General features: G+C 37.3%; 1 protein-coding gene across 1 annotated transcript in view; it reads left to right on the forward strand.

Moving 5' to 3' along the window:
* ND-51 (NADH dehydrogenase (ubiquinone) 51 kDa subunit) overlaps window positions 1-14,460 on the forward strand; it is a 183,663-nt gene that overhangs the window by 29,660 nt on the left and 139,543 nt on the right. The window contains exon 3 of the mRNA XM_090378085.1: window positions 9,722-9,811. Coding sequence (XP_090234211.1) covers window positions 9,722-9,811 — 90 coding nt within the window. The remainder of the gene's footprint in view (window positions 1-9,721; window positions 9,812-14,460) is intronic.

Genomic DNA, 14,460 nt, shown 5'->3' on the forward strand with positions numbered 1-14,460 from the left:
CAAATAAATACATGGGCTGTGTTAGGATAACTAAGAGTAGAAACAGGTGCATGTATACTTGCAGTTATGTGCTAGGAGTATAGTTAATAAATTTCATGAGTTTGAAGTGCTAGTCAAGACATCAAAGGCTGATATTGTTGGGATATCAGTGACATAGTGTCACACTGACATAAGCAGTGCAGAATTGGAATTTGGGGAGTACAATATATACAGAAAGGATAGACAGGACAGTCTGTTTGGTGTGACATAAGCACTGGGAAAGGAAAAATGAGAGTAGGTGTGTTATAGGCCTAATGAATCTGAATCGTTTGTTAGCTACCTGAGCAGGGTCAACTGTTGATGATCCTGCTCAGGTAGCTAACAAACTAAATGAATATTTTGCATCAACATTCACACATGAGGAGTTATTCAGCATTTGGAAGCTACTAGGCTTTACATACCAACTAAGAAATATTGTTCAAGGTTTAGGCCAAAATGGATGTCAGATGAACTAATGAGGCATATGGCAGAGAAGAAAAATGCATGGGATACTTACAAATTAACACATGACACAGAAGCCTATGATAGATACAAGTTGATATACAACCAAGTTACAAAGGAGGTTAGGCAAGCGAAGGCAGATTACGAGAAATCCTTGGCAAGGGATGCAAAGAAAAACAGCAAAGAGTTCTTTACTTATGTAAACTCTAGAAGGAAGGGGATGAATCAGATTGGTCCACTTGATATTGATGAGTCAACTGTTGATGATCCTGCTCAGGTAGCTAACAAACTAAATGAATATTTTGCATCGACATTCACACATGAGGAGTTATTCAGCAAGGGGAATGCCAGAGGTGTATTCAACTCTAGCAGTAAGCTACAGAATCTTGAAATAACTGGGAGTAAAGTGGAGGAGAAACTGTTGAAGATAAACACAAGAAAGGCACCCGGGGTGGATGGGATCTATCCAGTTATATTAAAGGAGGCGGCAAAGGAAGTAAGCAAACCCTTAGCCATAATTATGAGAGCTTCCTTGGACTCAGGGGAGGTACCCATAGACTGGAAATGTGCAAATGTGACCCCAATTCACAAAGGAGGATCAAAGGCTGACACAAGTAATTATAGACCTGTGAGCTTAACTTCTGTTCCAGGAAAATTAATGGAGGCACTGGTTAAAGAAGCACTGCAGGATCATTTAGACAAGACTTCAGTTATAGCTCAGACACAGCATGGTTTTGTTAAGGGGAAGTCTTGCCTGACCAACTTGATTGGATACTATGATGCAGTCACAAAAGAACTGGATGCAGGGAATAACTTTGATATTATATACTTGGATCTTAGAAAGGCTTTTGATACTGTTGCACATGGAAGACTGCTACACAAATTGGAGCAGTGTGACATTGGAGGCAAATTGCTGCTATGGATAAAGGGGTGGTTGAGGGGGAGAAGACAGAGAGTGGTAATCAACGACACTGCTCATCGTGGACTAATGTTATTAGTGGAGTCCCTCAGGGCTCAGTGTTGGGTCCATTATTGTTTTCTGTATTTATAAATGATATTGATGATGGTATATCAAGCTTAATGTCGAAGTTTGCAGATGATACAAGGGTTGTCAAGGACACTACTGACACTATGCTGCTGCAACAGGATCTGGAAAGGTTGAGCAGATGGGCTGAGAGGTGGCAAATGAAGTTTAACATTGACAAATGTAAAGTACTACACATGGGAAACAGCAACCCCAGAGCAACGTATCAACTCTGTGGTACTACACTGACAGTGGTAGAGAATGAAAGGGACTTGGGGGTGGTTGTGCAGGCAGATATGAAGTTCTCTGAGCAGTGCAGACGGGCTGCAAGAGTAGCTCATGGAGTATTGTCAATGATATACAGGAATTTTTCCAGCAGGGATAAGGAGGTGATTATTCCATTGTATAAGGCAATGGTCAGGCCACACCTAGAGTACTGTATACAGGTCTGGAGGCCTCATTTCAAGAAGGATGTAGAGCTGCTGGAACGAGTACAGAGAAGGGCAACAAGATTAGTGAAGGGCAACATGATTAGTGATTAGCAAATTACAGTGTCTGGAGACTAGGCACCAGCAAGGTGATCTGATAGAGGTGTATAAAGCCTTGAATGGTTTAAGCATGCTCAATGCTGATGGGATTCTTCCTCTAGCTCAGAAAAATCACCTGAGAGGGCATAAATTCAAATTGAGGAAAGACAGATGTAGGATAGACGTGCGGAAATTTGCCTTTAGCCAGCAGGTGGTTGGTTGGTGGAACAGACTTCCATCCCTTGTGGTGGAGGTTGATAGCCTAAATAAGTTTAAGGCTCAGCTGGACAGGTATTTTGAACAAACAGAGGGGTGAAGTGGAAGTGGGTTTTTTTTTTTTTTTTTTGGCTGATGCTGCATAAGCTTGCTTTTTTGCATCAAATGCCTCTGCTAATGCTAATGCTAATGAGTATAATGAGCAGTTTTGCAGAGAAATAGAGTGGGCCAGTAAATCAGATATGTCTTATAATGGGGATTTTAATTTCCCAGAGATTGACTGGAATTTGTGAATTGGTCACTCACACACTAGCAAGGCTTTTGTGAATATATTGGATGATTGTTTTTTACAGCAGCATGTTTGGGAAGCAACTAGAGGGAGTAATACTCTTGATCTGATTATCAGTAGTGATTCTTCATGCATTAAGAATCTGCAAATAATGGAACCACTAGGTGGCAGTGATCACAATCTGCTGAAGTGGGATTTACTCAAAGAGGTAACTACCATCAGGGGTAAAGGGAAGGGTTTTTGCTTTCGTAAAGGTAACTTCGGTGGTCTGAGACAATATTTAAATTCTATATGGTGGGACCAACTGATGATGTTACAAACAGCCAATTCAAAATGGGAAGCATTCAAAGAAATAATCTTGGAAGCTACTAGTCTTTTCATGCCAACTAAGAAATATTGTTCAAGATTTACACCTAAATCGTGTCAGATGAACTAATTAAACATGTGGCAGAGAAGGAAAATGCATAGGATACATATAAATTAACAGGTGACACAGAAGCCTATGATAAATATAAGCTGGTTTGTAATCAAGTCACAAAAGAGGTTAGGCAGGCAAAGGCAGATTACTCTTTGGCAAAGAATGCAAAGAAAAACAGCAAAGAGTTCTTTATTTATGTAAACTCTAGAAGGAAGGGGATCAATCATATTGGTCCACTTGATATCAATGGTTCAACTGTTGATGATCGTGCTCAGGTAACTAACAAACTAAATGAATATTTTGCATCTACATTCACACATAACAAATTATCAGGGAGGGGAATGCCAGAAGTGTATTAAACTCTGGCAGTAAGCTAGATAGTCTTGTAATAACTGAGAGTAAAGTGGAGGATAAATTGTTAAAGATAAACATAAGAATGGCACCTGGGGTGGGTGAAATCTATCCAGTTATATTAAAGAAGGCAGCAAAGGAAGTAAGCAAACCCTTTGCCATAATTATGAGAGCTTCCTTGGACTCAGGGGAGGTAATCATGGACTGGAAATGGGCAAATGTGACCCCAATCTACAAAGGAGAATCAAAGGGAGACACAGGTAATTACAGAACTTTAGTTTAACTTCTGTTCGTTAAACAGACTGACTGTTGAAATCAGCTGTGTTGCTCACGTGCACCCCACCAGAACAGACCAGTTTAGTCCTTTGTACTGCCCATACTACGCAATACACAACGCACTGTGACACCTCCGTTCACTTGAGTTTGATCACAAGCAAGAATAGGAAGTTTATGTTATTTGTTATTATTCTTGTTTTAGTTAATAAAAACAAACACAACGGATGTAAATACGTTAATGTCTATTCTAATGATATAACATTCTTTCATTATTTAATATTAATCTCATTGATAAAAATATTTAAAATGTGTCATTTGATTTTTAGACCAAAATGAATGTTGCAAATAAGTCAGAGGTTTGGGATAATTTCAAAAAGCTTGGAAAAGACAAGGCATGCTGCAATCATTGTAATAAAATGTTGAGCTGCATAGGATCATTTACGAGCAATCTCCATAATCATCTGAAAGAAGTTCATAAAATAATAATCGACAAGAAAACAGAAATGATCGACAAGCTAGAAACACCTGGACCCTCCTCCTGCCCACAAAACAAAGCCAGTATTTTTAATTTTGTGAAAAGGAGCATTACAACAAGCTCGTTCATACGAGAGTCTTTTCAACAACGGGGATATTCGTTACCAAAAAACGACACTCGAGTAATGGATCTCATTCATACGTTTTATGACAATGCCAAACGTGAAACTATAAATGAATTGGATTGTATTAAGAAGAATGGGAAAATTTTTTCTATAACTTTAGACGAGTGGACTAGCAGAAGAAATCACAGATATTTGAATATCAACATACACCATTTTGCAGAATGGTCTTAGTTCCAAAAGCTAGTTCCTGCGATGCTAAGAAAACATTAGAATTAGTTTCTGAGAGGCTACAAATTTTTAACTTGGATCTAGCAACCGACATAGTTGCAGCGACAAATGATGGTGCTGCTGTTATGAAAAAATTTGGCCAGTTATCGCCTATAATTAATCAACTATGCTATTCACTCACCATACACTTAGCAGTTGCTGATGTGTTATATATAAATAAAGAAATTGCTGAAACCAGTGTATATGTTGCAAGTGAGGAATCGGAAGGTGCCGTAGAGTGTGAAGATGACTATGGCAAGGATTTTTTAAATTCTCTTGATTTAGATAACGACTGTGGATTCCCTATGTTGTCTGACAATTACAATCAGTTTCTCAAATTAGAAAAATGCAAATTTTTTAGAAAATCTCCCATAAGACATAGCATCCTTCAGAATTATGTAAAACAAGAAAAAGGAAAGGAATTAAGTCTAATTCTTGATTGCCAAACGAGATGGAATAGTTTAGAGGCCATGATTGAAAGATTTATAACATTAAAAGAATGTGTTGTTTTAGCTTTGAATGATATTGGTGCTTCTCATATGTGGAATGAGCTCAATATCCTAAAATCATGGATCTTCTTAAAGTGTTGGGACCAGTACATCTTGCAGCTGAGACCTTAGGGTGGCGAGATGCCAGTTTATTTCCGAGTGAAGGCATATTTGAATTTCTGTTAAATGAACTAAAAAAAATTGAAGACTGAAACTAGTTCCAAATTATTAAATGCTTTAGAAGTACGAATTCATGAAAGAAGACAAGTTGGATTGGTAACCCTTTTGCTATATTTGCAAAATCCACAAAACATTTCAACAAAGAAATCTAGTGTATTTCCACTAGTTTCAAAACTCGATATTATTAAGTTATCTGGAAAAATATTGTCTAGAATTGTATGGAAACAGATCCTGATGATGAATATATCGGAGACGGAGAAACTGTTAATCAGGTCAATGCTCTAAAAGAAGCCATGGAAAAATCAATTCATAGGTTTCTTGAGGAACCTGAAGAAATAATATCAAATCCAAAGACACTGAAGCCCGAATTTTCAGTATTTGAGGCAACCAATAAAAGAACAAAGAATTTAGATTTATTATTTGATGCCCTGAAAACGATAAAACCAAGTTGAGTAGCCAGTGAGAGAGTATTTTCTGTTTCAGGCAATTTGTATCTAGAATAAGAACAAGATTAAGTAATCGTTCAGTGGACATTTTATGTTTTGTGAAATCATATTTCCTGAAGAAAAATACTAAATGAAATAAAAATTTATATTTTGTACAGATTTTAGTTATTTTAGTTTTTTTTTTTATTTGGTTTTGTGTGGAGTATATTTTATTTTGTTATTTTTTGTAGTTCCATAAATATTAAATAAACTGAAAAATTTAAAAATAAGTATAAATATTTTTTTACTGTTTTAATTATATATATGTAAAAATTCGGAAACTGATTTTTTTTTTGGAAATACTGGAATTCAAAAATCAGTTTTCTCAAAAGGTGGTTTTTGTATAAACCCTAATAACTGTACAAAGTAAAATAAAAGGAAGAATACGTAGTTTCTGTTATTTTTGTCTATAGGATTAACATTTAATTGACAATGAAATTGTTAACTCTACCAGACATTATCTTACTGATAAATGTGTGTTTTTTTTTGTTTTTTGTTTTTTTTTTTTTGTTCTATATGGTACTAAGTAAGTACTTCTTACCAAATTACTTTTTACACGTTTCAAGAACCAAATTATTGTATTAAACACACAATACAATTCACAATAATTGTTCAAAATGTCATCTTTGAGTTTCTATGCACTTTCCAGATACATTTGTAATTTAATAAAATGTGAAGTGTGAGTACTTTTGGAGCATTTAAACAAAGGAAACAACTTTAAAATGTGGTTTATTGCATTGTCGGGGTGTGGTTCGATGTTGTGATGGGTAGACCAGAAGTGCTCAGCAATCGCTGAGTGATCTGTCCGCCAAACGGGTGGCTTTCTCGTGCTCAGAGACCCGACTCCTGTCTTCTGCCGGTTTCCCCAATGTAGAAGCCAGTGCAATCACAGCAGGAAATACACTAATCCACTCTTCAGTAGTAGGAGGAACTGGTGTCTTAACCCCCAAAAGAAGGGACCGCAACTTTCTCCCTGGAAGTTGTAAACACTTTATCCCATGAGCCTGTAAGACCCTAGAAATTTGTTGCAACAGATTCGGGTAGTACGGGATAAATGCGGTTGAGGTGGGGGGGGTCATCACTTCACAGGGCCCTGTGGTTGGCAACGTGGTCTGGGGCCTGTAGGATGCATCTATCCAGGGCACTGGTAGGGTATCCGCTAAGTGTGGAAACTGTACCAGGCCTTAATCTTGGTAATCTCAGCCTTAATCCTAGTAATCTCAGTGCACCTCTCGTCCTCAGAATCGGAGTGGATCCAGGTGCAGGTTAGTAGGGTTTGCGCCGTGCCGAGAAGATGGCTGCATGCATGTGCTGACCAGTAATTGGTGAATTTTCCAGCACAAATCGGCTTGCAGAGGACTGAAGTCTTTAAACGCGAACCCTCGCACCGGACAAGGGTATCCAAGAAAGGAAGGGCATTGCCTGACTCCAGTTCAATGGTGAATTGAATGAAGGGTGACAGAGAATCAAAGTGGCATAGGAGTCGATCTCCTGACTCCCGAGGAATGACCACGAACACATCATCCACGTAGCAGCACTAAAAGGCTATGGGATCTGGCAAACCTACAAATGTGCAACCCTCCAGCTCCTCCATTGCAATGTTTGCGTGACTGAGCTAACTGGTGAACCCATGGCTGTAATGTGTATTTACCAGTAAATGTATTTACCAAACATAACGGCACCACCAGTCGGGCACAATCTAAGAGCGGTGCAAATGTCGTTAGCAGTTAGAGAATGTCTGCTGTTCAGGGTCTGGTCATTGTCTAGAAGCTCATTTGCACATGTGATGGCTAGTTGGATCAGGATTGACGTGAAGAGTGACCACATCAAATGAGGCCATCACCTGGTCATCTGAAATGGATAGACTGCTAACTCGGTCCAAGAATTGCTCATTGTTTGAAATGGTATGGGCAGTTTTGCCCACCAGGGGCGAGAGTAGACTGGAAACAAACTTGGATAGTTCGTATGTCGGGGAACCACAACAGGAGACAGTGGGTCGCGAGGGTATACCCTCCTTGTGCACCTTTGGTGGCCCATAGAACTATGGAATTTAGCACCCAGTGGCATGTAGGCGCCAGCATACGGACTCGGAAATTTTCCCCGATTGAAACCAACTGTAGACAAGGCTGTTCACTTCGGACATCCATCGTTCTAGAATCCTGATTGGGGGAAAGCACGGCTTTGTAGATGGATGTGTCTTGTAGAAGTGATATGGCTTTCGTGTTGTAGCTGGAAAGGTTCAAAACAACTGTTCGATGGCCTTGTCTGCTGGCAAAATGGCAGTGGAGTCATCTCGTTTCAATGAGTTGAAGGCAGAGATTTGACGCTGAGATTAGAGATGACAGAACAGGCATGATGCAGTTTTCAGATTAATCGTATTCACAGCTTCCTCGGGGATACGTGCTAATGACACTTCAACACCCAAGGCAATCTCAGTGATGGGAGTACAGCAAACTTTGAACCCTACTAACCCGCGAATGCCGCAAACCCACTAACATGTGCCTGGACCCACTCCATTTTTGAGGATGAGAGGTGCACTGAGATTACTAAGGTTAAGGCAGATCTGGCAAAGTGCGTATACCCTACTACTAAGGTTAAGGCAGATCTGGCAAAGTGCGTATACCCTACTAGTGCCCTGGATAGATGCAACCTACAGGCCCATGACCATGTTGCCAACTGCAGGGCCCCCGCACAATGATGACCCACCTCGACTGCATTTATCCAATGTATGCTGGCCAATTCACCAATTACTGGTCAGCACATGCACGCAGCCATCTTCTCAGCATGGCGTGTACACTACTAATCTGTGCCTGGACCCACTCCAGTTCTGAGGATGAGAGGTGCATTGATATTACTAAGGTTAAGGCCTGGTTGGGTATCCACGCTTTGCGGATACCCTACCAGTGCCCTGGATAGATGCGACCTACAGGCCTGAGACCACGTTGCCAGCCGCAGGGTCCTGGGAAGTGATGACCCCCACCTCGACTTCATTTATCCTGTACTACCCAAACCTGTGGCAACAAATTTCTAGGGTCTTACAGTCTTATGGGATAAAGTGTTTACAACTTCCAGAGAGAAAGTTGCAGTCCCTTCTTTTGAGGGTTAAGACACCAGTTCCCCCCACTACTGCAGAGTGGATTAGTGTATTTCCTGCTGTGATTGCACTGGCTTCTATGTTGGGGAAACCAGCAGAAGACGCAGTAATTGGGTCTCCGAGCACGAGAAGGTTACCTGTTTGGCGGACTTGGATCACTCAGCGATTGCTGAGCACTTCTGGTCTACCCAGCACAACATCGATCCACATCGCTGTGTCATTTTGGAATCACTCCACATCTCATGTTGTGGTGGTTCTTTTAACTAGAACAGAGAATGTCGTATCAATGCCATCACTGAGGTAACCATAATCCTAGCTAACAAACATTGGAGCTCAGAGCATTCCCAAGTATTACATCTACAACCGCAAGCCTCTACTTCAACCAGCTAATTGTTGCAAGCACCTATAACACACGATTTTCACCACCATGGCACGCACGATATTCTGTATTTTTACAATAACAGTCACAGTCACAACTGAAGGACATTCTCCGTCCATAGGCCTTTTTTCACATCTTTATCCTTTTCTCTATGTGAGGGTGTGATTAATGTTCTTCCAGTACAGATCTGTTAGACAGATCTACATTGAAAGTTTTCTGGATTAAAAGTTAGAAAAGTTGGCAAATATTTACATTTGGTGAGTATGGGCTTGGCAAACCCAGGGTCCTGAGCTGGATTGGATATCATCATTCTTCTTTCTTGCTTTCTTGGTGATTCCCTTCTACTTCTGACTTTCTCAGGGTAACACGGGATTTTTTTTTTTGGCTGGTGCAGCATAAGCCTCAGGCTTCCTTGCACCATATGGATAATAATAATAATAATAATAAATGTATTATTTTTTTTCAATTGTATTTTAACTCTTGGAATTAGAAAAAACTGTGAAAAAAACTGAAAATAATTAATTCTTTCCACTTTGTTTTCCCGAAATGTTTTGGAAATATGTTTGTTTTAACTCTATTTTTTTACTTTCATTTTAAGTAGAAAGTTATAATAGCATTTCTTATTTATTTAATTCTTTATCCTAATAGACAAAGTTTGGGCCACTGAAAGATGAAGATAGAATTTTCACCAATCTTTATGGAAGACATGATTGGAAACTGAAAGGAGCTATTTCCAGAGTAATGTATTTTTCGTATCATTAAACTTATTTTGTAAATGATTACTAAACTATCTATTTTCACTATTCACTATCTATTTTCATAAAAACATAAATTATCTGAGGATGGCAGCCCATAACAAGTTTGACTTCCTAAAATGTAAAAGATTTTTTATTAAAGTATGTACACTACTTTGCGTGATTTTGATCATGGAAAGATTTTCTGCTCTCACTGAAGACCGAGCACTCAGTACTAGTGAAGGACATAATCAGATGATTTCTGTTATTGAATGATTGGTAACTGAGAGATTTCAATAATTGAAATATTGAGTTATTAAAAATGATTACGTTCATTTGAAATTCAAATTTTAGTAAAACTTCATTTGGGACAGTTAAGAAAAAAAAAAACTATATACAGTCGAACTTCCCTATAACGAATTCGATAAATCCAGCAAAAAAATTCGTTATAGAGAAATTTCGTTATACAGAGAATATCTTTTTTATTAGAAATTGTTATTAAATTAGAAAATGAAAATGAATGTACATTTATTTTTAATGCATTTTATTTCAAAAACACTTATTTAAATTACGTTTACGCAATTTTCGCTGATAAGTATCACAAATTAAAAAAAGTCTGTAATTTTCGTTTGCACAGTACAATTAAAAAATGTCTGATTCTCAAAGAAAACCTCACATTTGTTCAGAGCATTAAAAACATTATCAGGAACATTTTCACAAAACTGTAGACCCATATGAACTGTTAATTATTTCTTCACGAGTTGGCTTTTCTACGGGTTGTTCTGATGTGTCTTCAGCGTCATCATTAATTCTTCGTGATCATGGTCGCGCCTAACACTGTTCAGCAGTATTTCATCTTCATTTGGATGTTCTGTTGTAGTCAGATCTTGATCTGCATAAACATAACTATCCAGTGTTATTTCATTTTCAGTGTTTCCAGACGATTCTAATAATATCCAAAAGTTTTTCAGTTGTGAAAGGGGCAGTTCATCTTGTTCATCCAGTTGATGTTCGACTTCTGTATTCAATGCAAATCCCGCTTTCGAAAAACAATTTTGAATAGTGTATTCAGTGATATCGTTTGTCCAAACTTTTGCCAGTTGAGAGATGCAATCTCTAAGGTTAATTGTAACCTCCAAGTTTCTATTTTGTGATAATGCATTGACAATCTTCATTATTATTCTCTTTCGATAATGAAATTTAAAATTTTTAATAATGTCCTGGTCCATTGGCTGGAGTTTTTACGTCACGTTTGGTGGTAAAAACAATAACTTCACACTTTTAAGTTTGGCAGAAATACTGGCAGGATGTGCTGGACAGTTGTCAGTTACCAGTACAATTTTCCTTTTTTCTTTTGTTATACGCTTGTCTAGTTTTAATATCCAGTCTTCAAAGATATCACTGGTCATCCATGCTTTTTTATTAAAGGTGTAGTCAACTTCCAAAGATTTTGTGCCTCTAAAACATCTTGGGTTTTTTGATTTTCCGATGACTAAAAGTCTTAATTTTTCACTTCCTGTCATATTTGCTCCAACTAGCACAGTGATTCTTTCTTTGCTTTGTTTTCCGCCAAAACATTTATCATCCTTAAAAGCAAGTGTTCTATTCAGTAAACATTTAAAAAATAAACCCATTTTGTCGGCATTAAAAACATCCTTAGGTTCATATTCTTCCAAAATCTTCTTTAAGGTATTGTTCCTCCAACTGTTGCAATCTTCTTCTTCACTTACATTAACACTTTCTCCACAAATAACCTTTTCCACAATTCTGTGAAGCTTCTTAAATTTATCTAGCCACCCAGTGCTCACATTAAATTCTGTATGTCCCAGGGACTGTGCAAATTTCAGAGTTTGTTGCTTAATTATTGGACCCGATATTGGTATATTCTTTTCACGTATCATTTGCACCCATTTTAGAACAGCTTTGTCAACATCTTCATATATACACAACTTAATTCCCTTCTTGTCTACTCCTCCTTCAATTGCATTTAAAATTGATTCTCGATTTTTTAAAATCGTAGATAAGCTGCTTGCAGGTATGCCACATTTCTCTGCAATATCTTTTTTCGTAAAACCCTGGTCAATATCATGAAGAATCTTTACTTTATCATTAATACTTAAACACTTTCTCTTCGACATTGTTTCTGCAAATGTAAAAATTACTGGACTGCAGCTCTTGCTCATACATACACCGCAAACTTCGCTGCGCTGGCCATATAGTGAATTGTTAGTACCACCTACTTAGTGACGTTCACTTGCCAATTCAACAGTATCACGTGACTTTCCCTATCAATCACTTTGAAGAAATATACGACTTTCATTCATGTATACACGAAAGAAAATTTACGGTTAATGTATGCTGTATGTTACTTTTCAGAAAAAATATAAATAAATACAAGAGCATATAGCCTATTTGATTGATGACAAATTGTTCTAAAAGAACGAAATTAAAAAAAAAAAAAAATTCATGAAACCATCTACTGGGAGTCCAGTTAGATGAGAACGGACATATCTTGCCGACCGGGCTAGCCGAGTGGGTAAAGTACCTGCCCGGCAACCCAAAGGTCGCGGGTTCGATTCCCGCCTCGGGCTTGGATCAAAGTACTGCAAAAACCTTGGGAGGCGCAATATGGCCACAGAAGCCGATGCGCCAACAACTACCAAATCAAAAAAAAAAAAAAAAAAAAAAAAAAAACGGACATATCATATAATGATTGACAGGAAGGTCACATGGTACGGTTGAGGTGAGAAGCGAATGTCACTCAGTAGGCGTTACTAAAAACCGACTATGGTAGCATTCTATGTATTGCCGCTGCAGCACGCTAAAGGCTTACCACAGAGAATTTTGTTTTCCCCTGAGCCAACATCAATTTACAAATCTATCCTATTTATTGTAAAGTTTATGACCACTTTTAAGAAAACCCATTTGGTTTTATAACTGTAACAAAAATAAAACAAAGACCCTCCTACGGGCGTCAGTGGCCACAAGTATTCGTATTCACTAAAAGGATGATTAATTCCAGATGCTAATGCGTAATTTCGGAGGGAAGGAAGTCGTATATTTGAGCGGCTGTTTAGCAGTAAATGCTTGAAAATCTTCAAAAATGCTTTTACTGATTTTTTTAAAAATTCATTATAGAGAGAGAGAGACTAACACTTCGCTATATGGGGTTAATTTTACATGTAATTTCGTTTCAAGGTGCAATGTTTTGCGAAAAAATTTGTAATATAGAGAAATTCGTTAAATAGAAGTTTGTAATAGAGAAGTTCCACTGTATATATATATAAAAAAAAAAATTCTCTTGAAAAGGGTTAGATTAGTTGTAAGTGAATAAAATTGAGGGTACATAAAAAAAAAAACAATTTTTCTATGATAATTAAAACAGCATTAAAATCCATGCAAAAAGTAAAAATATGTACAAAAATTTACACTCACTCTGTGTTCACAATGTTTTTAAGCTACTGATTTGGAGAGATTAATTACACCAGTCTGCATTTTAGAAAAAGTTTTCTGATGTTTTGCAGCTGATAAGTAATCTGAACTACATTTTTAATAGAAATTTCGAAAAAATTTTTACCACATCAAGATTTTTTACAAAATATATATATATATATTTGTGGAGGTATTTTTGGTTTATTTTTTATTTTTACAGATTTTAGGAATATATTATTTTTATATAAAAATATGTAAAAACAGAAATATGAAAGACTATGTCCTCCTGTCAAGAATAGATGACCAAACTGAATTTCCTATTCACTAGACTGAGTTAAACTTGTGCCTTACTGATATCCTCATGGAACTAGTTTTAGTGGCGTTTTTTCTAGCATCCAGCAGTAGTTGGCCACTGTATAGGCCTTCCATCATCTTTGAAGAACTTTTTTCCAATTTATTTTTTTATACTGATGACATCTTTCCTCCTGCTCTTCATAAAAACGACTTAAATTTACTGGGAAATAGTTGAGTAGGTAAGTTTAATTTAAGTAGGTAAGTATGTAGGTAGGTAAGTAGTTGAGGTAAGAGTGCTTGCACTCTTACCTCAACTATTTTCTGTACTTCTCCAGCATGTCACTCACAATTGTTTCATAATCTGGGTGTTTATTGTTTCTTAAAAAATTGCATACTACTTTTTTAAAGCTAGTCCAAGTGTCTCTTTCACCTTGGTTCATGGATTCTTCAAATACAGAGTTTAGCATCAGCTTACACATTCAAGGGCCAGCAAAAATTCTTACTGTGATTTTTTATCTGTATATAAGCAATGTTAATTTAGTGCAAACATACTTGAAATAATTTCCCTCTTTATTCAGTTCTTGGACAAAATGTTTCATTAAAACTAGCTTTATATGCAGAGTTTTTATGCAGAGCTTTATATGCTTTATATGCAATATAGCAGTACTTTATTCTGATCTACTAATGCTTATCTTTAATGTTCTTTGAACAGAAACTGGTTTCTTGTCCACACTCTCCTTTCCCAACATTCACTTCTGGCTGTATTTTCTCACTTGCACAGAAAGCAAGACATTTTTGTGTAACCTAGTTTTTGGCTAAGTAGCAGACCAATAACTTTAAAATCAACACACACACTAGCTAGCCATTATCCTTGTACTGAATTTTTTCTGAAAGAAGCTTAACATTTTCGTTTTCTTTTAAGTGTGC

This window comes from Mastigoproctus giganteus, chromosome 7 (genome assembly GCF_048544385.1).
Source record: "Mastigoproctus giganteus isolate SK-2022 chromosome 7, ASM4854438v1, whole genome shotgun sequence".
NCBI classification, from domain to species: Eukaryota; Metazoa; Arthropoda; class Arachnida; order Uropygi; family Thelyphonidae; genus Mastigoproctus; species Mastigoproctus giganteus.